Here is a 26,116-nt window from a genome sequence, read left to right on the forward strand (position 1 = left end):
TATAAATACACAGTACATGCACACATGCACCCATATATATATATATATACATATATACATGGGTAGAAATAGGCATTGTGTATATATGCATGTGTGCCTGCAATATGATAATCCATACATATAAACATGAACATGGGCATGCATCATACATATTAATACACACACAGTGTGCATGTGCACGTGTGCATGCATTTTTACATACAGGCTCTGTTTGGCATTCAAAGCCCTTTATAATCTAGACCCCCTCTTACCTTTTCAATCTTCTTACATTTTATGCTAACATATATGCTTTGATTGAGTGACTGTCTATTCCACAAAATATCCCTTTCTAGGCATTCTCTTTGACTCTCTTTAATGATTAGAATGTGCTCCTTCTTTCACTCCAATTACCCAAAATCTCTGGCTTCCTTTAAGTCCCAACTAAAATTCCAGTATTTCCAATCTCTCTTAATTTTAGTGTCTTCCCTTAGATGACCTCTAAATAACTTAGTTGGGTCCTTAGTAGTCATATGTCCTTTTCACAAAATTCAAAAAGCTTAACTTTTCAATGTGATTAACATTCCCTCATAACTCTGATGCATTTTGTAAGCTTCCTGCTAGGGCTTCCATGATGATACTAGCTTTTTTGTAAGTTCCAAGACCAATCTAGAAATAAATGAATGAAATGGGAACACAAATCAAATCAACTAAGCATCTAATTGTGAACAGTGTTATGCTAGGTACTAAGGATCCCAAGAAAAGGATGAAAAGTTGTTTCTGATCTCAAGGAAGTTACACTGTATTTGGGAGTATAACATGTAAAAAAACAGGGAAAATGGAGATAACTTGATGAGAGAACAGAGAACTGTGCAAGCGAATAGAAGTAATAAGTCCAGAACCCTGACTAGACCAATACTCATCTTGATATCCCTACTGTGGGCCAGGTAATTTGTTGGGGTAGGACAAAATTTAAATAGTTCTCTCCTCAGGAAGTTTGCATTCTACTGACACATCGACACAAGGAACCAAAAATCAAACTGGGAGATGCAGCAGGAGAATCAATTTTTCCTAGTTGTATATTTAACTGCATTTGACTATTTGGGCTGGCGAGATCAACGACAGTAAATGGGGAAGAATTTATGTGACCTGTCCCTCCTGTGATAAAGCTTGGGAATTTGCTAAGGAAGCAGCCAGTCTGTCTAGAGGTCAGTGAAACACACAAAGATTATCTAAATCCCACAGAGAATTTGTGATGTGTGTCCAGAGCTATAAATGCACAGAAGAATATATGATCAGATTCTAAATCTTCAACAGCAAAGGAGACCACAACATAATTCAGGACTCACAAATCTTGCCCTATAGTGGCAAAGAACAAAGAAAGTATTTTAAATGTGCCCCTCTTCCACCTCTTTCTCCCTTGGTCCACAAATACTTTGGAGGAATCCAGAGGCTTTTTATCTCCAAATCCAGAGGTTTCTGAATTAGTTAATTAAAAAGTACTTCTATTTCACAAAAATAAAAGAGAAAGAAAATGGAATAAAGTAAGAATCATTGACTGGGGTAAAGGGGATGAGGAGAAGGACGTCCCATTCTTTGAGTTCTTAAGAATCATCTTAACTTCAGTTGGAGCTCTTCTGTGTGTTGTGATGTCATCTTTTATGTTTTAACTTTCTTCTACTCTGAATTTTGTGTATAGATATTTAAGAAAACAGATTGACCAAGTAACAAGAGAGACAGAGAGATAGAGAGACAGAAAGAGAGAGAGAGAGAGAGAGAGAGAGAGAGAGAGAGAGAGAGAATAGCATATGTTTATTATATAGCAGGCTCTTTGCCAAGAACAAAAAAGAATACCAGCATAATATTTTCTACATCATGTTATTAGATAAGAATTAAGATAGTGGGGAAGAGGCAGCAACTCAATTGAACTCTCCAATAATTCCCCTCCAAACAAAGTTCTTCAGACCAAGACAACTTAGGAAGTTCATTGTAAAGGTATATGACACAAGGTTGAGGACTGTTCTGGAGTGACCTCAGGCATAGAGAGAAGCATTACCAGTAATTAGAAATCCTGGGATGAAATGGATTTTGGAAAAACTGAATCCAATTTTTACAGAGTCCATTTTGCTAGCATCAAGTTCAGGATCCTTTTGCATTGCAATTCCAGGTAACAGTTTCAGGGCCAAGGAGATTAATAAAATTTAAAGATAGAGGGGAGTGGGGCCCTGGTTAAAGTCCAAGAATAGAGAAGAATATGGTTCTTCACAAGTGTGCAAGGGACCTCATCTCAGTTCCAAAACAAAAAGGAGTACTAGAGCTTATAATTACATGAAAATAAGGCAACTGGTCTTAGTTCCAAGCTTAAAAATTAAGTAAGAGAGGTAGAGGAAAACTTGAGGAAAATGTGAATGATAAAAGGAAAATAAGAAAAGAGAGTCAAGAGCTTAATAAGAGGCATGAAGAATACTGAAGAAAATAACACCTTAAAAATAGAATTGGTCAAATGGAAAAGGTGTAATAAGATCTCATTGAAATTGACTAATGTGACTGCAAAAAAAATGAAGTTCTAAATGTTTCAGAGGATGTTGGAAAATTGGGGCACTAAAACACTGTTGGTGAAATTGTAAACTGATCTGACCATTCTGGAGAGCAATTTAGAACAATGACCACGACTGTGCATACTCTTTGATCCAGCAATACCACTATTAGGTCTATGTCCCAAAAAGATTTTAAAAAGGAGGAAAAGGCCTACACATGCAAGAATATTTATAGCTATTTTGTCTGGAAAAAAATATTGGAAATTGAAAAAATGACCCTCAATTGAGGAATGGATAAATAATTGTAGTATATGGATTTAATGGAATAAATACTATTGTGAAATAAAAAATAATAAGCAGACATATTGAAGAAAAAAATGGAAAGATTTGTACGAACTGATGTAAAATGAAATGAACAGAACTAGGAAAAACTGAACACAGTATCACCAAGATTTGTGATGACCAAATGTGAATGACTCAGCTTTTCTCAGCAAAATAATGGTCTCGGAAACACAAATACAATAGACTCACAAAATTCAATATTATTCACATCCAGTTGAAGAAGAAACAAAGTGAAAAGGATAAAAAAGAAGAAAATGTGAAATATCAAATTGGAAAAACAACTGACTTGAAAAGGAAATCCAAGAGAAATAATTTTTGAAATATTGGGCTATGTAAAAGCCATGATTTAAAAAGCAGCTAAGACATTATATTTCAAGAAATTATAAAACTTCCTTGATTTTCTAGAATCAGAAGGTAAAATCAAAATTGAAAAAATCCACTGCTTATTCCCTGAGTTGCCAAATTGAAAATTCCTAAGCATACAATAACATAATTAAAGAGCTTCCAGGTCAAAGAGCAAATATTGCAAGCAGGCTGAAAGAAATAATTCAAATATCACGAAACCATAGTCAGGATCACACAAGATTATCAATGTCTACCTTAAAGAAAAAGAGGGCAGGGAATATTACATTATTGAAGGCAAAGGGATTAGGACTGCAACCAAAAATCACTTACCTCACAAAACAATATGAATCTTTCAGGGAAAAGTGGATATTTAATGAAATAGGGGAATTTCAAACAATACTGAAGAAAATACCAGAACTGAATATAAAATTTGATTTTCAAATACAAGACTCAAGAAAAATAAAAAGTTAAACATAAAAAAGTATAAAAGGATGTAAAATTACACTATACTGTTGAAATTCCTATGAACATTTTCATTATTAGAGTTTTTAGGAGTCTACCTAGAGAAAAGGCTTGAATATGAATGAATTATGTTGAAATAATTTCCCCCAAAAATGAGTAAAAAAAGAAGGATGCACTGGAAGAAGGAAGAAGGGGAAGATAAAAAAGGAAAAATTAACTCAATAAAAGAGAACAGGAAAGAGATTTTTTTTAAAACAAAGAAATAGAAGAAGGTAGGGGCAATAGTTGAACCTCATTCTCATCAGAATTGGTTCAAAGAGTAAAGAACATATGGGCACACTCTATTGGGTATGGAAATTTATCTTACCAAATAATGAAATGGAAGGGAAGGGACACGGAGGAAGGAGAAGGCAATAAAAGGGAGGGCAAATTAAGGGAAGTAGTGGTCAGAAGCAAAGCAGACTTTAGAGCAAGGTCAGGATTTAAAAGATAGAGATAATAATAAATGGAAGAAGATTAAGTGAAGAGAAATGTACAGCAATGTTGTATGACAATCAAGTGTGAAAGACCTGGCTACTTTGATCAATACAATGATCCAATGTCAATTCAAAAGGACTCATGATTTAAAAAAAATGCTATCTACCTCCAGAAAAAGAAGTGAAGAACTCTCAATATGAACTGAAGCATAAGCACTCAGGATTTTAAAAAAAATGCTATAGATCTCCAGAGACAGAACTGAAGAACTCTAAATGCAAATTGAAGCATAATTTTCTCACTTTATTTTTCTTGCTTTTTCTTATTGTTGCTATTGTGATATGACTAATACGGAAATGTTTTGCATAATTTCACATATCTAATTGATATTACTTTGCTCCCCTTTTCAGTGGGTGGAAGAATTGTGGGAGGACAAGAGAGAAATTAGAGTTCAATTTGTAAAGAAAATGCTAAAATAAATGTATTTTTTCCAAAAAAAAAAAAAAGAAAAGAAAAGAAAATCAGACAATAATTAACAAGGATGGTAGAATAAAGTGATAGAATAAAGTGATTTTGTTGAGGATGGAGTGACATGGAAATGTTTATTAGCTATAGAGGAGACATCCAAATGGAGAAATTGAAAATAAAGGATAGCATGAGGATGAGAGAAGTGGCAGTCTGGAGGAGACTGGAGGAAGATTCCATTCTTGAATCTCTTGATCAGGTAGAGGGTTAGCCTTAATAAGGGTTAGGACTATCTCTTCATGGAAAACATGTGGGAGAAGAAGGAGTGACCAAAGACCTTTGAGATTAGGAAAAGGTCTCTCTGTGAATGGCTTTAATTATGTTCAGTTACATATGAGACAAGGTTTGGGTGAGAATTATATGCTGCTCTCAAGAGGCATTATATCCTTAAAGCAAAGGGATTAGGACTGCAACCAAAAATCACTTACCTCACAAAACAATATAATCTTTCAGGGAAAAGTGGGTATTTAATGAAATAGGGGAATTTCAAACAATACAGAAGAAAATACCAGAACTGAATATAAAATTTGATTTTCAAATACAAGACTCAAGAAAAATAAAAAGTTAAACATAAAAAAGTATAAAAGGATGTAAAATTACACTATACTATTGAAATTCCTATGAACATTTTCATTATTAGTCTTTAACTTATTATTAACTAGTCTTTAACTAAAATATGGTCTTTAACTTAAAAGAGCCTGGGTTAAAATCTAAGCTCAGTCTCTCATTAGCTGTGGCCTTCAGCAAGTCAATTTATTCTCAGTGTTCCACATAACTCTCAAAGACAATAAGCTTCAGAGAGGGGGCCAACCCACAATGGTAGGGATGGTTTCCTCTATCCCAGTAAAATCATAGTCTCTATTTCCAGATTCTGTAGGTGTATGAAATTCATATATTTAGAACTGGAGGGGACCTGAGAGGTCTACTTGGGGAAACTTAGTCTAGAGAGGTTCTTTGTGATTCCCGGAGTCAAACAGCTGGAGTATTAGGTGACATTTGGACCCATTGTTTTTTGACTCCAAAAACTCATTCTCTGTTCTGTATACTGAAAATACTCAAGATAGTTTTGTATTAAATGGGCAATATCATTAGAAGCAGTAGAAGAAGAAACTTCCCACAATGTGAGAAGGTCTGATGGTGGCAGAAATTTTGGGAACATTTCAAGAAATATTCTAATAAATGGATTCTGACTCAAGGAAAAACTATTGGTACCAACTTCTTGTCAATTCTTTAAATTTTATTATTTCAGGGACAATTCTTGAGCTGAAATAGTCTGCTTTTACAAAGGGAATAAATGGGGTTTTAATTCCAGGAATATCAATTCTGATCTTTGCAAGGTCTTCATATGTCCTCTGTTCCCATAAAATTTGGAGATACTTTAGTTCTATTGGTCCTTCAAAAGACCTGAATCTGCAAGGAGAAGGAAGCTCATCTCCCCAGTTAACAGAAACCAATGTGAATGCAGATACTTCTTGAAGTTTTATCTCTTTCCCATTAAAAGAAGGATTATTTCTCTGTTCATTTGTTCTGCTAATTTAAGACTAGAAGATCAATTTCATTTTTAGAAGCTTACATCGAAGAGGGCATTTCAGTCTCTTTGTGGCAATCATAAAAACAAATACATGTAAACTTGTTCTTTTAGAAATGTTAGTGTATTCTTACAAAAGATATAATTTCTTTGCATTTTTCAGTGAACCTTTGTGTCAGACAGTGTATTAAGCACTAGAGACAAAAAATTCACCCACAAGGAGCTCACAATTTAATAGAAAAGACAAAAAGTAAATAAATATATACAATCTATAGATAAGATAATAAATAAACAAGAGAAGGCACTAGAATCAAATGGTTGGAAAACACTTTGCTGGACATTAATTAAGATTTCAAAGACGCCAGTGAAGCCAATAGATAGATATGAGAAAGGTGAGTATTCCAGGCATGGAGGATCATTGCAGATGATTTCCAGAGCTGAAAGATACTATCTTGTTTGTGGAAAACCAAAAAAAAGTGTCATAAGATCATACAATAAATGTAGGTGATGTAAAGTGTAAGTAGACTGGAAAAGTAGAAGGGGACAAGGTCAAAATGGGCTTTGAATCTCAAGTGGATGATTTTGTATTTGATCCCAGAGCAATAGGGAGCCATAGAATTTAAATAGTAGGGGGTGGGATTGATGCGGCTGAATCTTGATTTTATGAAAATCTCTCTGATTGCTGAATGGAGGATGGATTGGAATGGGGAGAGATTTGAGGTAGGAAGACCCACCAGCAACATTAAGTGATGAGGATCTACACCTGGATGATGACATTATCAAAGAGATCAAGGTATTGCAAAGATAGAATTGATAAGCCTTGACAATAGATTAAATCCAAACGTTGAGAAATAATGAGGAATCCAGAGTGATTTCTATCTTGGAAGGCTGAGGAAATGAGAGACTGGCATTGCCCTTTATAGTAATATGGAAGGATGAGGGAAGATTTAAGGGAAAAGAGAATGAGTTCAGGTTTAGACATGAGGAGTTTAAGCTTTCCATTGGACATCTGCTTTGGGATGTATGAAAGGCAGATGGATGTGTGAGTTTGGATGACAGTAGATTGGTTACAGCAGGATAGGTAGATTTGAGACATTAATATAGTGATGACAATTTCACTTAACACAGTGCCTGTTACATAGTAGGTGCTCAATAAGTATTTATTGTTTGAGTGAATAATTGGGAGCTGATAGGATCACTGAAATATTATAAAAAAAAGGTAAGTAGAGGACCCAGGGTAGAACCTAGTGGGGACAGGTATCCCATAATAGTTTCTCAATAGTAATTGACACATGACTTGAACTTTGAAATTAAAGAATTTAAGAGACATAGATAAGAACTAGAAAATTGAATACATTAAAAGGTGTGTAATACAAAATCAATCTTCAAAATCAAACTAGAGCTAGATGGTGAAAATTTTAACTACCAACTAAAGAACTGAAATTTTATCTTAATATTCTTAAGGAATCATTGAAGAGAATCATTGCTTTGCTCTTCCCAAGCAGGGGAGGGGCATGGCCATCCTTCTGCTGTAGGAAGATTATTTTGACAGCTGCATAGAGAATGGATTGGAGAGGGAAGGACCAGAAAATGAGTCATATTAAAAAAGACTGCTGTGATGTTCCTAATGAAAAGGAGAAAGGGTTTGCACTAGAATGGTGGTTTTATGACTAGAAAGTCTTGTGGAGGGACATGAAATGCAAATGTAGGTCTGCTACCTTGCAGGTATCAGAATCCTATTAGAAAGTCTTCTAGGTTGTGATGGACAATTGGCACTTTTGTGCCATGATGAAGTACCAGAGTAGAACTTTAATTGATAAGGGGCTATATCCATGCATCCACCTAACAAATAATAGAAAGAAAAAGGCCCTTTTCATCTCATAAACCATTGGTGGAAATTGTTTATATGATCTCATATTGAAGGCTTAGATTAACTCCAATGGCCAACTGTGTTTCAGCTCAACAAAGGCTAGTGATTGACAGATCTGCCAGTATGACTGAAAAATCTAGCCAGTGTCAGCTCACAATCCAAATTATACATGGACAACTTGGCACACATTTAAAAAAAATGCCTAATAATCTTTATTGTAAAAGTTTGTTCCAAACTGTATCTCATAAAGTCAGAGGCAATGGGGAAAAGAAAAAATATATTAAAAGAAAGAAAATGAAGACCAAAAGAAAAGAATTATAAACACCTGTGGGATCATTAGATTTAAATCTTGAAAGGACCTTAGAAATATAATATTTCAGTGCTCTCAGATAACAGAGAAAGAAACTGGTGTTGATAAAGTGGAAATGATGTCTAGCACAGTGCCTGACACATAATAGGTACTTAAATATTGTCCACAGGTAGGTGGTACGGTGGACAGTGTTGAACTAGGGTCAGGAAGATTCAACTTCATGAGTTCAAATCTAGCCCCAAATATTTACTGACAAGGCAAGTCACTGAACTTCATTAGCCTCTGTTCCTTCATCTGTAAAATAAGCTGAAAAAGAACATGGCAAATGCTCCAGTATATTTTACAAGAAAATTCCAAAGTGGCTTATGGTATCACACATAACCAAAATAACTGAACAACAAATATTTATTGATTGATGCTTGTGTTCACGGGGTAGTAAATACTGAGGCAGGATTAGGAACTCAAATACAGATCTCCAGGGACCAATGACAGTTTATTTTTTGTTTCCTTTATCCTGATGAAGACAAAATTTCTAGGTAAAAATGATCTACTTGTTCATTCCCCCTGGAATATAAATGATAATATTCAAAGCACAAAAACACATCAAAATGCTCTATGTCTCATGATTCTCAAATGGTAAACTCCAGTTTGAAATTTTGGATCAGTCACAAGGAAGGAATTGAATAGTGGTATGACATATGACATAGAATATTGGACTAAGTCAAGAAATCTCAAGTTCAAATCCTGCTTTAGTTGCTTCTTTTTTTTCAACAATTTAGGTCATTAAAAATAATAATAATAATTGAGATCACGAGGGTTATGGAGGTCTCATTCTATATACTGGGAATACCAAAAAAAAGGCAAAAAGAGTTATTATTATGTGACCCTTGACAAATCATTTCATCTCTCTATGCCTTGTTTTCATCATCTGTAAAATGGGAACTGGACTTGATGGCCTCTAAAGTCATGTTCGGGTCTAGAACTACGATTCATTGACCTTCCAGACTGCAAAGAATAGCAAATGTTGGAATAGGTTTTTGAGGCCAGTTATGAAATTTAATTCTTGAATGGTCTTTTTAAAAAATCTAGCCCAAAGAGTCCCAAAAGGTCTTGTCTGAAGGCAATGAAATAGAATATCAGAGGATTCACCATAGGGGATTTTGAGCCCCAACTAATGATTATTGTATTTGCTTGTGCTCTTCCTCACTGCTATGATGTATGACTTTAATTCTCATGTTACAGAGCATGAGAAAAGTTGCACCTCTTGCTTTACACTGAAAGATTAAAGTCCTAATTTCCAAACAATATGCTCTGTGGAAAAACAATATTTGCTGAATACTTTGGGTGTATATATAAATCTCTAAGTGTTTCAAAGAGCCTCCAGCTGTGGTCAAAAGTCATGAAGTTTAAGAGAATCTTCCTCTTTTAAAGAGAGCCTTATGTCTGTCATACTGGTTGTCTTAAGAGAATATGAATTCTATTTTTGACATTGACACTGGCATGTGTAAGTTTTTGTGAACACTTATTAATTTAAAAAAATTATATTTCTGTGTATAACTGACAAAAATACCAATCTAAATCAGGCATAAAGAAAGCCAAAGAAGAGAACATAGTTGAAATAACACTCAAGTGGGAAACAAAGCAGCTGGATTCAAATCTAGACTTGGTTCCTTATTTCCTTTGTGACCTGAATTAATTCACTTATACTCTGGGTCCCATGTCTTTGAACTACAAAATTCAATTTAAAGGCAAATTTCATTTAATAATCATTTATTAAAATGGGATGGGGGAATGAATACAATAGCTAATCTTAGCCGCTCTTCTTTTCTGCTATGAGAGGTAAGAAATTATACATATGGAATGTGGTATCCTTTGCCAGTGGAATAAGATAGGGTCATTGGATCAGTTTCTTTGGCTTATTCTCCTCCCCTTTTTATCATTAGAGTGAAGAAGATGGTACATATGAAAATGACTATAATGTAAAATGAAAAACCATCAAAAGCTTTAAGGAAAAAAAAACATTAATTAGGACATTATGCTAAGCACAGGATAAATTCTTTAAAAAAATCTTGTCTAAAATAAAGAACAAATTAGGGGATATTTGGATTGAAACACTAAATTTCTTTCAACTCTAAATCTCTGTATCTTGTTTTCTATAACTAAATTTTTAAGTTTAATTTAGAAGACAGAATGCAAATTTATAAATTGAAGTTTGAACAAATTTTATATATTTCATGGCATAGTCCAGCCACCAATTTCCATTTCCTAAAAGTTTTAAATATAAGTAATTTTTTTCTTTCGAAAAGATTCCACCAAGACCCAATTATCACTCTTTGTAGATATGATAGTATACTTAGAAAATCCCATAGAATTAACTAAAAAACTACTAGAAACAGTTCACAACTTTAGCAAAGTTGCAGGATACAAAATAAATCCACATAAATCATCAGTATTTTTATATAATAAAATGTGTTGTTATAATAAATAAAAATATAATATAATATATTATACATTACATATTACAAACATATAATAAAATATATTTATAAGTGAGTGGATGCCAATCAGTTGGAGAATGGCTGAATAAGTTATTGTATATGAATGTTTTTGAATATTATTGTTCTAAGAAATGATCAGGAGGATGATGTTAGAGAGACCTGGAGAGACTTACATGAACTGAAACTAAGTGAAATGAGTGCCAGGAGGTCATTGTACTGACAACATCAATTTTATACAAAGATCAATTCTGATGAATGTGACTCTTTCCAACAATGAGATGATTGATTCCAGTTCCAATGATCTTGTGATGAAGAGAGCCATCTACACCTAAAGAGAAGACTGTAGGAATTGAATGGGGATCACAACATAACATTCTCACTTTTTTTTTTGTTATTTTCTTGCATTTTGTTTTCTTACTCATTTACTTTCTTTTTTTGATCTGATTTCTCTTGTGCAGCAAGAGTATTGTGTAAATATGTTTATCTATATTGGATTCAAAATATACTTTAACATGTTTAACCTATATTGAATTGCTTGCCATCTAGGGAGAGGGTGGGAGGAAGGAAGAGAAAATCTAAAACACAAGGCTAGGCAAGGGTCAATGTCAATGTTATCAAATTATCCGCCCATATGTTTTTAAAATAAAAAGCTTTATTAAAAAAAACCCTAATGTTAGCAAAGATGCAAAAAATGAGGATAATCACTGTTGGAAAGGTTATGGGAAAGTAGGTTTCCTACTGGTTGGTTGATAGAGCTGTGAATCAATGAATTCATTTATGGAGGGAAATTGAATTATTTAAACAATATGAATAAATGTCTATTTTCTTTCACTCAAAAAAAAAAAAGATTTCACCAAATGTTTTAATGAATTTTGCATAGGGGTCCAGGATATAAGAAATAATTGAAAATAACAAATGAGATGACAGCCATCCATTTTTCATTTTTGGAGAATTTTGATGTCTCCATGATGTTGACCTTCTAACAAAAGCAAAGCATTTTTTTTTCTCTTTCTTTCCTTTCTGCCTTCCCCTTTTTTTTTCAAAGCCACATTCAAGTGCTGATTTTTCAACCAATACCCCTACTGGAATTGGGGCATCTACTGATAATAATCTATCTCTCAAAAGTGTTCCCTTCAGAGATCATCCCAATTCATTATTTACTTATAAAACCAAGACCAAACTTTTAAAGGGCTTCCTTAAACAAATCACTGCATTGGCATGTCTCCTTTGAAAATCTCTGGAGGTATGTTTGATTGAGTTTTAATATTCAGGCTTCTGAAAATAATTGTTCTTCTCATGACAAGTTCAATGAAGGTCCTGTAGGGAGAAAAGAAAGAGTGGGGGAATATCAACCTTATCTCTTTCTATTTCCTTCATTGTGCTTAAGCAAGTCTGAATTATTTTTCCCAAAAAAAGTTTACTCCTGAAAATCTAGAATAAATGAAAATATTTCATGACTCATTTTTATTGTTAATCACTGTGCTAAATTATGAGAATATAAATACAAAATCAAATATAAGCCTTGTCTTTAAAGAGCTTATATTCTAATAGGAGAAAGTATACAAATAAGGCAAGATTGTCTAGTACAGTCAATAGAACTCTAAGCCTAGCGTAAAAAATTCTGCTTCGGACACTTACTACCTCACTTCCCTCATTTATAAAGTGGGGATAATATGGACACCTACCTCCCAGTGTTAGTTTATGAATTACTTGCAATAATACTTGAAAATTATTTTGTAAAATTTAAAATGTTATGAAAATGCTAGCTGACATTAATGTAATAGCCATCATCGGCACCCTTGTTATTATTATTAAAAGTGTCAGGGAAGGTGAAAGGGCCAGAGAGTAATAGGCTGACAAACTTTTTCAAAGAACAATGATAGAACTAATTTAATCATTTTTCCAGAGTGGGTAAGGGAAAGGGAGCAGAGTTGCACTTAGTAAGCCTGCTGCCTAGTCTGTCCAGGAGGTGGCTGGCAAATGGAGAGACAAATAACACATGACCTTTAATTAAAATATGACTGGGGTTAGTGTAAAGTCAAAAAATAGAGAGAAATAGAATATAGCACATGGTAGAAATCCTGAGATACAATGAGACCATTAAAATTGTGGCAGAATGTAGAATCTTTTCCGCGATTAGATTTCCAGCCTAAATTTTCTGATATTTCATTCCTTATTTTCTTTGTCTTCTTGACTTCAGGCTTGCTTTTTACATTCTGCTGTTTCCCCATAAAAGCCATGAACATTCTTCCATGTGTCTCCTCTAAATCTTCTCAAGACAGAAATCATTAGTTCCTTCAAAAATTAGCCCTTATGTTCTGATTTCCCAGCCTCCCTGGTCATCCTCCTCCATATAAGTCAAATTTAGCAGCTCTCTTCCTGCAATATGATGGCCATTACTGGACACAACATTCTAGATGGGGTTGAAGCATCACAATCATGGTCCGGAAAGGGGGAATTGTCATCCACTGTTCTGGATACTTGGTTGTTTCTTATAGCCAAAAATTGCTTTGAGGTATTTTGGGTCATATCTGACACTTCAAAAATAGGTTAAGGAACAATATAAAAAAATGTTTGTTTACGCACGCGCATACACACACCCACACAGACTACCATGGAAACAGGATCTGAAAAAATCAATATTTCCCTAAATGCAAAAGGGAAAATCTTTGAACAATATAGTACCTTCCTGTATGCTGGGAGAATGTTTGCTCTCCACGTATAAAAAAAAATAAATCAGTTCTGTTTTTCTTCCCTGTATTCTGTCCTTGGGGTCACTGTGAAATAATAATAATAAAAAAAGGACAAGAGAATGCAACCTCCTTAAAAGTTAATATTGTTTTATTTTGCTACTTTAGCAAAATTTCTATTTTTTTTGGACAGCTAGCAGGCAGATCAGATAGAATATAAACCTTGAAGTTGAAAAAACCTCATCCTGAATTCAAATCCTCCTCAAATACTTAATAGCTGTGTGACCCTGAGCAAATCGTTCAATACTTTTGTGCTTGGTTTCCTCATTTGCAAAATGAGCTGTAATGGTAACAAACCATTACAGAATTTTTGCCAAGAAAATAGGCTCAACACGAATCAGACTGAAATGACTGAACAACAATAACCAAATAAATAAATAAATAGAGGTACCTTTTAAATATCTCTTTTAAAATTTTAACCTTTTCTCTCTCTTGGATGATATTTGTATTTATACAGATTTTTCAATGATGGTTGAAATATCTTCATAAATAATGATTAATTGATTATTGAGAAGCAATATTCCATCACTTACATGGTTTTAGGGAGCTTAGGAATGGCATTCCTGCAACAAAATATCACTGAATCTTTCCAGCATCAGGATTTAACCAACATTGTTATGTCAAGATATTTAAATATAACCACTATCCAAGAGAGGAAAAGGTTAAAGATCTGAAAACAAACTCTGATACTTCCGTTTACCTACCCCCGCTGGACTTTGGGCAATGTATTTCTCTCTGCCTCAAATGAACTGGACAATCTTCACATGGCTTGAATCTCTAATTTTAAATTCTTATGAATCCTATGAATCCTGATTAGTTTATTGGTTCCTTAGCAACCCAAATGAAAGATAAAGAGATAAAACCCCAAATAGTGCATTTTTGGATATGGAGAGGCAAAAGTTGTGAGCCTTGGCACTGATTCAAGAATTATAGAGTCAAGTCTTGGCAAAGTGAACAGTCATTGAATCAAAAGGTTATGAGAAACTAAATCCTCTAATTTATACCTTTTATTCTGAGAGGCAGTCTGTCATAGTACATAATATGCTTAATATGGGATCAGGAAAAGTTTAGACCTGAATCTAAGGCAGGTCTCCTTAAATATCACGAGCTGTATATTGTTGGACAAGGTAATTTACCTCCCTTGGTCTCACCTTCCTTATCTGTATAATAGAGAACATTATACCCCAGGATTTTTTTTTAATCAAATAAGATAATGTAACACAGACCTTAGAAATCTGTGTAAATGAAGTTGCTGTTATTTTATAGTATGAAACACTGGAAGCTTTCTGAAGATTGTTATTGTAAAAGAAAAAAAAGGCAAAAAGACAAATGTCTATATATCTATAATTGTAGCTATCCAGAGCATGCTTTTCATATCTGTCTGTATCTCTAAGTCTATATCATCTATGTCACTATTGATATCAGTAGAGATATGGACAGAGAAATATGATATAAATGAATATGCCATGAATATTGTTTCTTTTCAAATGCTCTGTAATTTAGATTCCAATTGAGACTGACCTTCTTCCCAATTTGTTCTAACATAGGATTTACTGCATTTTAAAATAGGAGAAGTACATCAAAGAAACCTGTTATTCATTTGTAAAAGAACCTAAACTTTGGAACTGTCTGAGATTTTCAATATTTTCTGTTTTTATTTTGTAAATGATCATTTAATAGCATGCAATTATATTCCAGGGGTTACCAGCAAGCCATGTGCGGTACCGAGTGGAAGACAAACAATATCCTTACCCAGCAAGCATATTTGACATAGAAGAATATTCAGGACGTGTTATCACTCGAGTGAATCTCAATGAAGAACCCAGTACAATATTTAAGGTAGATTCAACTCTGCTTGTGAATTTGTCACTATTCTTTGTTTTGTATGCTAAATTCTCTCTCTTATTTTAGACTTTGGAAATAATATCTTCTTTTTTTCCAATTTCAATCAATCAATCAGTAAAAATGTATTAAGCACCTACTCTGTGCAGGACATTTTATTGAGTGCTAAAGATATAAAAAGAGGCAAATTATATTATTTGCCCTCCAGGATCTTACAATCTGATCTGGTTTTCTTTGAAAACATTTTTGAATGTGCTACATGAAATATACCCAGTTTGTACCTGTCTACTAAGATAAGATAGTATATTACAAATATAATTATGACTCTTCAACCATAAGTAAGCTACTTGTTTTCCATTACTTAAAATAATATTTTCCCAAGTAAGTTCAATAATTGCTTTTTAATTTGGAGCTATTTTTAGTTAGCTCCTATCTAGTTTTATGTTTTATGATCCTTATTTTCATTTATGTGTCAATAGATATTCCTCTGCTTAAAATATATAGTTATCCTCAAATGTATTGTGGTTTTAGATGAAGTTTAGGATGTGTTTAAATTAGTTCTTGCTAAATCAGAGGCTGAAATTCTAGAGTGGTCTTCCAGATAAAGAAAATCTTTCATTTGTCACATGGTGATTCCCCCAAGCTCTATCTATTCTTGGAGTCATGAATAGAGAAGAGCATCAGGGGATTTGCTTCATGGTATTGACCTTGAAAAGGTGAAAACAAAATGGCCACATCTACTCTTCAGCAGTCCTGATTGCTACCTAGGAGCTTGGCAGATAATTAGAAAGTATAATTAATCAAAATAGGAAACTACTGAATTGAAGACACTATTAATAATACCGATATGTAAGCATTTATCATAACTTTATCCCTCTACCAAAGGGTATCTCAATTCCCATAAGAAGCTTCATGGCCTAGTAGATAGAGGCTTGGCCTTGAAGTCAGGAATAACTGAGTTCCTTCCACTCTAACTCTGATTCATCCTAGCAAAGTTATATGATTTTGAGCAGGAGCCTATACTTTTCAGGGTTGCAAACAATTTTCTAAGGCATATTTTCAGTGATTTGAGTTTGATTTGTATTAGGGACACTGGGAACATACAATATTGATGAAAACATCAATCTAGACTACATGTGTACATATGTATGTGCACACTCATATACATACAGTCTTGACATATACATATACACACATAATCACATTACAAATTAAAAGGTAAATGTAAGGATAGATGTTGTACTTTTGTCTGTGGCACCAAAATTGCTGGCTAAAGTTTTGGCTATTCTAGGAATGAGCTAAGAAAATTACATGGATTGATAAGGAGGTGAGCATGAGAAATATAAACAACTGCACGCTCCCATTGTCTTATCCATTGACTTCAAAAGAACTTAAGCAAGATCACTTTTCCCCACATAAGGCCCACTGAGTATATTCCTATTGAGAAATTAGGAAAGAACCTAGTTGAGAGTTGTACAATACTTATAGGCATGTATGAGTAAGGAGCAAGATTTTTGGAGAGAATGTTCACTATGATAACATCACAAATCCTTTGAAGTATTAAACTAATTTCAGATGTTAGAGAAGTTTTAGTTAAATATTTTTCAGAGTTTTGTTGTTGTTTTGTTTTGTTTTATCAAAAAGAAAAATGTTCATTAGGAAAAGAATCACGACAAAAATAAATTCCAGGGTTTCCTTTTATTTTTATCATGCTAACTATTTTATAGTTCTCTGGACATTTTATTTGCTGTTCATTTACTTACTTACAATGGCAGATTTTACACTGAATCTGTAAAGGTTTCCTAATATTATTCCCCAAAGTGAAGGGATATATTCTTTATTCTAAAACATTCAGTAATTTCCTGGTACAGATACGGGGTGGGAGGTGAAGGTCATTTAATTTAAATAATTTTGAATAAAAAAAAAAGCATTTTATGTCCCAACCCAAACACAGGGCACACATTTATGACAATACCCTCTTTTACTTTGATTCTATTTATTTAAATTCATTTTCCCTTCTAGCTGGAGGTTGTTGCTTTTGATGATGGGGAACCTGTGATGTCTGGAAGTGCCACAGTGAAAATCCTCGTCTTACATCCTGGAGAAATCCCACGCTTCACACAAGAAGAATATAGGTATTGACTTAATCACCATAGGGGGCAGGGTAGAAGCTTAAACCATTATTTTATGGCTGCCAATATGGGGATCAGTCAACAAACATTCATTAAGTGTTTATTATGTACCCAGCACTACTCTAAGCTCTGAGGATATTAAGAGGAGAAAGGGGAAGACAATTCCTATTCTCAAGAAATCTATCCAATAGGGAACCAACATACAAACAACATACAAAAACCAGACATATGTGATAAATTGAGAATAGTCTCAGAGGGAAGACACTAAAATGGAAGATTGGGAAAGACATCTTGAAGAAGATGGGACATTTATTGAAACTTTAATAAGACCAGGAAAGCTAAGAGACAGATATGGGAGGAGAAGAGTTTTAGGCAAGGGAGACATTTAGTAAAAATGCCCAAAGTTAGAAAATGGAGTATTATGATCCAGGAACAGCAAGAGTCTAATGTCAGTAGATGAGAGTGAAAAATGGAGGGAGGGAAAGAGAGAGAAGGAGGGAGGGAAAGAGAGACAGAGACAGAGGAGAGGGGGGGGGGAGGGAGAGAGGGAGGGAGAGGAACAGACAAATAGATATACATGCATGTGTGTATTTGAATAAGGAATAACAAGACTGGAAAGATCTCAGAGTTAAAAATGACTTTAAAAAACAAATAGAGGATTTTGAATCTGATCCTAGGGACAATAGGGTATGAAATTTAAGCATCCAGGTTGAAAAAACTGAGTGAAAAAATAATGTCTACTTTTTAGTTTATGATATGCACTTAGAGCTTATCCACCACTCTATCTATGTGTGCTTGTGTGTATGTATATGTGTGTCCAGGCCATAGAACAAATTAATAAATTGGGTTCTGAATTTTAATTAAAAAAACACGATGATTTACATTTGGAAAACAAAACTCTATCAATATCCCTAATTTTTTCCCAGATATAGTTGCCCATATTTACATAATCATATGGCAGACTCAAGAAAAACTACATTCTTCAAAAAGTTTAAAACTAGTATCACTCAGTAAACCATGGAAAGGAGGATGAGTGGTAGGAGCAGATTGAAATTTGGATATTCCAAAAAATGTTGATGCAGTCTTAAGCTTTAATAACTTAATTTCAAAGAACCAGAATAAAGGATACCATCAGAAAATACATTTACAACAATAATAGAACAATAACAATAGCTAGCAATTCTATAGTATCTTTAGGTTTGCAGTGCAGTTTATACAAGCTAAGTTGATCCTAATAGCAACACTATGAAATAGGTGCTGATATTACTCCTTTTTTTTTTTTTCAGATGAGGTAACTGAGGCTATGGGAAATTAAGTGCCTTATCCTAGTAAATATAGCCTTTAACAAACACTAGTAAATATCTGAGCCAGGATTAGAACTCAGATCTTCCTAATTCAGTGTCAAACATTCTAGCCAAAATTAGGTCATATGAGAAGAATGAGGCAAATGAGAAACTACTAATATTCTTGTGATATTTATAGTCCCAGAAAACACCCAATACATTAAGTGATCCTGCTATGTCAAATTTAGAATAATATATGGGCCAGAATCACACACGAGGAAAGGGGCAGGAGGGGTTTATGATTTGCGTTGTTGGCAGAATATCACATAAGATCCCCAAATCACAGAAGAATGTGCCATCAAATTGACAACTTTAATACATTTTTTTTCTCTGAATTACCTCATTCAATGAAATGTAAATGAACTAGATATTGCAATATATGTGTGGATAGATAGATGAATAAATAGAAAGCTATAGAAAGCTATACAGAAAAATAGATATATACATATAGACACGTCCATAGTGTGTACATATATACATAAGAATTATAATTATGTAGGTCTTTCATTGTTATATTTCATTTCAGTGTAAACGAGAGACAGAGAAGTATCAATGTGTATACTTTTAGAATTGTAATAAGGAAGATAAGATCATGAATCCTACTCAGACACTTATTAGTTATGTTACCCCAGGGAGTTCACTTAATCTCTCTATGCTTAAATTTCCTGATCTATAAAATAGCACTAACATCCCAGGGTTGTTATGAGAGAAAAAAACAATGAGATAATGTATGTAAAGTACTTTGCCAACCCTAAAATGCTCTTGATATACTAACTATTGTTATAAGTTGAATGACACGAAGAGAGGTAGAAATAATAATCGTACCTTTACAGAAGTTTCTCATCATTTCCAAATGCAATAAATCATTCTAAGTTATGCATCAAATAATAATCTTAAAGTAAATTATCTTTGGAGGTGACAGAATATTAAAGGCATTTAGTAATCATTTTTAAGATCCCCCAACATGGGAGAGATTCCAACCGTATGCAGAATATGCTAGAGAAGATTGCTTCCACAGAAAAGGTGGCCAAAAAATCAGAGACTCCTACTAATCCTGCTTTCTCATGTCTAGCTAATTATGAGGATAGCCTAAGAAGATATCCAGTGAGTCCTTGAGAAGATCCTAGTAAGGGAATAAGCAGGAGTTTTCTGGCAATTTTCTTTATCAGACACTATCTTTATCCCACAATTGACTGAAAAGTGGATAGAATGTAAAATCCTACTGTAGTAATCATGTATTGATGGCAAAAAAGGCACTTGACTCTGCAGAGGAAAATGAAGTTTTAAATATTCTGTTCCATCTAAGCAGGCTTTATACCAAGGTTAATATCATAAGATAATTCCATAACACATAAGAACATAGAGATGATTTGATTCAATTAACTGATTTTTCATTGAGAATCAATATTAAATGAGGTGTGAGAAAGGGAGGAGGATGTTCCCCAAAGGTTTTGACAAGTGTTATAAAGTGTTTCTGCCACTGAAAAGTACAAGACAAGAGCCCCTCTGTCAGTGGCAAAACTCCCCATTTATTCCTTATTTGCAGGTGATAACTGGGTCATTGGATTCTACAGAGCATCTTTGATTAAGTCTAAGATCATTGAAATGATATTTTTCTCATCATCCAAATAGAAGCAGAATGATACAGAAAATATAGCACCATGGCTATGATTCATATTCTTTGTTCATGAATATTATCTCCCCTATTAGGCTAAAAGTTCCTTAAGGACAAGTATTGTTTCACATTTTCCTTTGTGTCCACATAGCTTGGCTCTATAGAGCTTAGCAAATGCTTGTTGATTGATAACGTACAGTCAAATTGCCAACTAATTCAATTAAGATGTTGTGGGCACATATACATTGTGTTATATTTATGAACAAGTCAAAGCCAAGAGACCTCATACTATATGGTAGAAACAATAAAGAAATTATTTAATGCTGATGTTCCAAATACTGATCCTCCCACCTCAAACTCATTGAAGATAAGAGGAATTTTTGCTTTATTTTTTGAATTTTGCTTTAATCCTTTCCCTTTTATCTTACTAATCTAAAAAGAAAAATGTTTGCATACTTAAAAGTTTAATTTTAAAAAGGCTTGGTCAAATCTCTCTAAGTAAGAATAATAGAAGGGAGCCATGGAATAAGATCACAGAAGCATAAAGTTAAGTCCAGAAGGTTCCACAGAAAGCAAGAAGTCCATACGCCTTGTTTTACAGATGTGAGAAAGTTCTATTTCTTGATCATTTTCTTTCCTAATACTTTAGAAGGCAATGAAAAAGAAAGTTCCAAAGTCCCACTTCAAGTAGATTTCATCAACCTTTTGGATCACCTCCAGCACTACCTTTTGTGAAAAAAAAAATCAGAAACAATAAAAAACACCTGGAATCTTATATTTTCTGCCATATAAATGTGGAACACTTAGGGCCAAGTAGGGGTTGATATTTGAATGTTTTAAATACTATCAACAGGCTAAGATAAAGATATAATAGTTGGAATTTGATAGTTAACAGCATACTTCTATTCCTTCATCATCTCAAGCTTTCCTATTTAATTTAAAAGACCATCTCCCTATCCTATGTAATAGAAACTACTCCATCCATTACAAAACAACTTTGTATTAATTTGTGTGTATGCTTACATATATATGTACATGCAGATATGTATACTCCCTTTGGAAATTCTCTACACCAACATAACATAATCCATTTATGATTTAATCATATCACCTAGAAAGGTACAGTAAGATTGCAGGGATTAAATGATTTATTAGAAGATAACTTATGTAGAGTACTTTGTAAACCTAAAAACACTATATGAAAACTTAGTAGTAGTAAATGAAAAAGGATGGATTTGAACCTTGGTCCTCCTGAAGTCAGTGAGTTAATTAGTATTTGTTAATGAGACTATGCATTTATCACCATGCTAATCACTAGGGATACAAAAAGAAATTAAGACAATTCATGTCCTTGAGGAACTTATTTTCTAATAGACAAGACAACACATAAAAGGGAGCTGAAAAATGAAGGGGAGGGAAGTATGGTGGTGCAGTACCCAAAGTCCCAAGAAAAAATGAAGTTTGGCTGGTCTTGGACTTTCCTCAAAATCTGAGGAGGAATTTAGCAATGGGAAGACAGGTTTTCCTATTTAATTCTTGAAGATTAGCATTCTAGGACTCCCAGGCTTCTGGGAGACAGGATCTCTGGTGCAGAGAGCTGCTGCAACTGATACATAGTGGACAAGTCTGGAGAGAAAGTTGTAGAACCAGGAGAGAAAATTCCAATATTATACCACATGATTGTAGATAATGAGAAAGAGAACCAGAAAGAGAGAGACAGACAGACAGACAGACAGACAAAGACAGAGACTGAGAGAAAGAGACAAAGACAGAGAAAGATAGAAGGGGAAGAGAACCATATGTAGCTGTACTTCTGATGATATATTGGTATCTATATTTATAGATGAGTAGATAAAGATACAGTTGAATATTATGCAGTTGGATTTGTGATTTATAAAACTGACCCCAATTGATATATATTTGCTTTATACATGTTTGGCAATTTTTTCCCCACATCTATTTTGTTTCTCACATACAAGGTTAGCTTCTCCAGGGCAGAAACTTATTTGATTACCTCCTTAATTCCCCAACTTAGCTTATTACCCAACAACTTGTAGATGTTTTAAAAAATACTTGCGGCTTGCTTGCTTACTTGCTTATTTGAACAAGTTACTAATTGTGCTTTAATTCCAATAGGATCTTAAAAAGTATTTGTCAAATGAAATTGAATTAAAATTTCATCCTGTTCTTAAAGAATATCTGCCTTTCTAGATTTTAATATGTGGAACTACATTTTACTCATTTTGCTCAGTCTGATTTAGGAGGACTGTAATTTTTCATACCAGGAGTATTCCCAATATCAGGTTTCCAATATTAGGTTCCCACTATATGTGACAATGGCTTTTCAGTGGATGCTGAAGCACTGGTTTTCCCAAATAAGTGTTTAACAAATGTTTTCTCCCTGATTTACTTCTAAGAGCACTCCAAAAATAGATACAGGTCATTTTCTAGTGCATTTTAGTGAAAAAAAGGAGTGACTTTGCCATTAGAAATCTGGATCGATATCTCATATCTGATTTGGCAGGGACCATGTGATTTCATTAATACTTAATTCTTTAAACTGTAAAAAGGGTATAATCACACTTGGGGCATCTATCTTCCATAGTTTCCTGTAAGGAAACTTATTTATAAAGCTTAAAACTTTCTAGAAATTGAGTTTTACTATTGTTATAATTAAGAGGATAGACAGGAGAGAATGAGTGCCATCTAGATACCATCTTGCTAATGTTCAAATGGATTTGTGAATTTGTTGATTAGTTCCCCACAATGATGCAATTCATGACCCAGCCAAACCTGCCAGTCTGTGCTGATCCTTTCCAAGTTCTCCCTTGGGTGTGGTACAAGGGAATCCATTGATTATGCTTGAAGCCATCTTTATTTTCTCATCTCTTAGAAGATGATATGCCAGTGAAGTCCATGGATCATGACTAAAGTCTGCCTCTTCTCCATATGACCAGTTTTCTTCTTTTCTGCCCATACATTTTTACATATCTTTTATTATATTTCTGCTTCATCAAACATTAATCCAGACTCGGTTTTCTAATGGGTTGCAATCTGATCCCACCTACCTCACACCTCTCTGTTGCCCTCTGTAGAGGGCTGGAACTCTGGCCAAGTATACTTGAAACAAGGTGTTAATTCAGTGCAACTGATGAGATGATTGTTCTCTAGTTCACCTATATACTTAGTACTTAGCATGGTTCTCCAATTCACACATACTCAGTATATTATAATGATATAATTGTAATAGAGTTTTTAAACTAGGGACAAAATCAGGTTCAGGGGGAGACTGGTTGAGATTGGCAGACTGGCACTCAGACTGTGAATCAGACTACTGGAGGAGAATAGACTGGGTGTGACTATGACAGACACAGACTGTATAAGAGACAATAAAGACTTTGGACTCTATTCTCATCCATTCTGGTAGTGTCTATCCTGCTGAAACCAAGGCCCTTCCAGAGGACCTCCAGAAAGCTAGCCCAGATATTACAACCCTGCAGGTGATATTTCTCATATTTTTTTTAGAAATCAGAGCATTCATTCTAAGATTCATAGACATACAACAATTCATGTAGAAATATTAGCATTTTTTAAGTTCACCATTTCAGGTAGAATTTTAGGATCATTAAATAATTTTTAAATTTCCAAAGATGGTTTGACCTGTCCTTCTTCCTGTTCTTTTCTGGGGTCAAGTCATTATCCATTTGTAGTCTCTGCACAAGAGATATATATATATATATATTCTGATGAATGGACTTGCTAGACTGTCTGACTGCATAGACTAGGTAGGCAATAGGCATCATTCATCCATTTGGTTTATTAATCATTTGCTTATTATTATAACTCAAGGCCTGAGACCCCCTCATAATAGGTCAGTAATATCACTTTGCAAATGGAGGGGCAATTTGGACAGGGTTCTAATGTGATAGAAAAAAATAAAGGAAAGAAGAAAAAAAGCCAAAGAATGGATGCTAGAAATATTAGTCTGGCTTATATTGATGATTTATCTTTAATTTCATCATGGTGGTAAATCCCTCTTAAAACACTGAACATATTTTGTCTGTAGTTTAAGCTATGTCAGGGAGAATGGTCTGATGACCACAGAGATTAAGGACTAAGGGAAGATAGACTACCCAGCTAGTACAAGTCAAACATTAGAATGATCACTGTGAGAAATGAATGGGCATTTATTTTGCTTAAAGTGGAGTCTATTGCATATCCTATAAGGGAGAATGGCAACCTGGAAAGGATCCTGATGGGTCAAGTTTCAGAAGGAAGAAGTAGGACTGACTAAACCACATAAAAAGGCTTGACTTGGCTTCTGTAGGTGTGTTTCTATTCTATGACATTGGAGTACCCATTCTTACAAGAATGTAAAATAATTCTTTCCTACGTTCCTCAGTGAATTACCTTAAAAAAAAGGTATTTTGCTTCTTAAATTATTATAATCCTCACTGAAAACTCAATGTGCTACCCACTACATCACAATGCCTCCCCAATTTACTGAGATCATAGATCAATTAGTATAGCAAAAACAACCCCTACTAAAAACTTCACAGCACAAATTTGCCGATTTGTTTATATGATCTACCCTATTTACAGCTTCTTATTCTAAGTAGTCTCCTTGCTTAGAGAATAAACCCCTTGTGGACAGGGATTGTCTCAAGCCTTTCTTTGTATTCTCAGCACTTAGTATAGTGGTTAGACTGTAGTAGGTGCTTAACAGATGTTAGAAAAGTACTGAGTATGACCTTACTATCCCACGGGGATTCATTATTTTTCTTTTGCATTTTAGGTCACATTGCATAATGTCCCTATTTAAAAATAAAAAAAAAAGTTGATGCTGAATAAATAATGGCCACCTTTCACCTTCTTTATTTAGAAATACCAGTCTTTTAGTTATAAAAAATGTAGATCTATTCATTAGGGTGATAACAAGAACAAAGATTATCTGGTGCTAGAATGATCCAAAGATTGACATCCTGTTCAGAAAGTTCAACTCCTCAGTGGAATCTAAAATTTAAATATAAGGAAAGAAGAGAATCAAATTGTTAGCCTCAAAAATGAAAAGGGAGAACTTTTCACCAATGAAGATGAAATTAGAGCAATCATTTTGTTATTTTGCCCTATTATTATAATTTCCATGGCAACATACTACAAGACAACTTAGAAAAGACCTGAAGATCATCATCATTATGGTATAAATGATCATGGGAGTAACATTGTGTGTCTCTGCTAATAACATGAAGTTAGAAAATTGTATACCCAAAAGAACAAGCTCCTTAAAGACAGAGATCATAGGACCATAGATGTTGAGCTGGGATGGAACTTAGTTCTTTGTGTAATGGTATCATGTTACAGATTTCATAAAAGGACTTCAAGCAGAATCTGATCACTTATTGAATTTGGTATAAGGGAAATTCATTTCACATGTGATCTGAACTACTTCACTTCTGACTTTTGTGAAGTGGAAGCCCAGGCAGGAAGGACTGAGTTCAAATCTTGCCTCAGACACTAACCAGCTGTGTGACTTGGGCCAAGTCTCTTTTCAACTTGTTTCCTTCTTG

The 26,116-nt window shown here is 34.1% G+C and overlaps 1 protein-coding gene across 2 annotated transcripts in view; it reads left to right on the forward strand.

Moving 5' to 3' along the window:
* PCDH15 (protocadherin related 15) overlaps positions 1–26,116 on the forward strand; it is a 2,067,151-nt gene that overhangs the window by 1,878,507 nt on the left and 162,528 nt on the right. For both annotated transcript variants that reach the window (XM_031956966.1, XM_031956965.1), the window contains 2 exons: positions 15,316–15,456; positions 17,482–17,594. In XM_031956966.1, the coding sequence (XP_031812826.1) occupies positions 15,316–15,456; positions 17,482–17,594 (254 nt within the window). The remainder of the gene's footprint in view (positions 1–15,315; positions 15,457–17,481; positions 17,595–26,116) is intronic.

Source organism: Sarcophilus harrisii, chromosome 2 (assembly GCF_902635505.1).
Source record: "Sarcophilus harrisii chromosome 2, mSarHar1.11, whole genome shotgun sequence".
Taxonomy (NCBI): domain Eukaryota; kingdom Metazoa; phylum Chordata; class Mammalia; order Dasyuromorphia; family Dasyuridae; genus Sarcophilus; species Sarcophilus harrisii.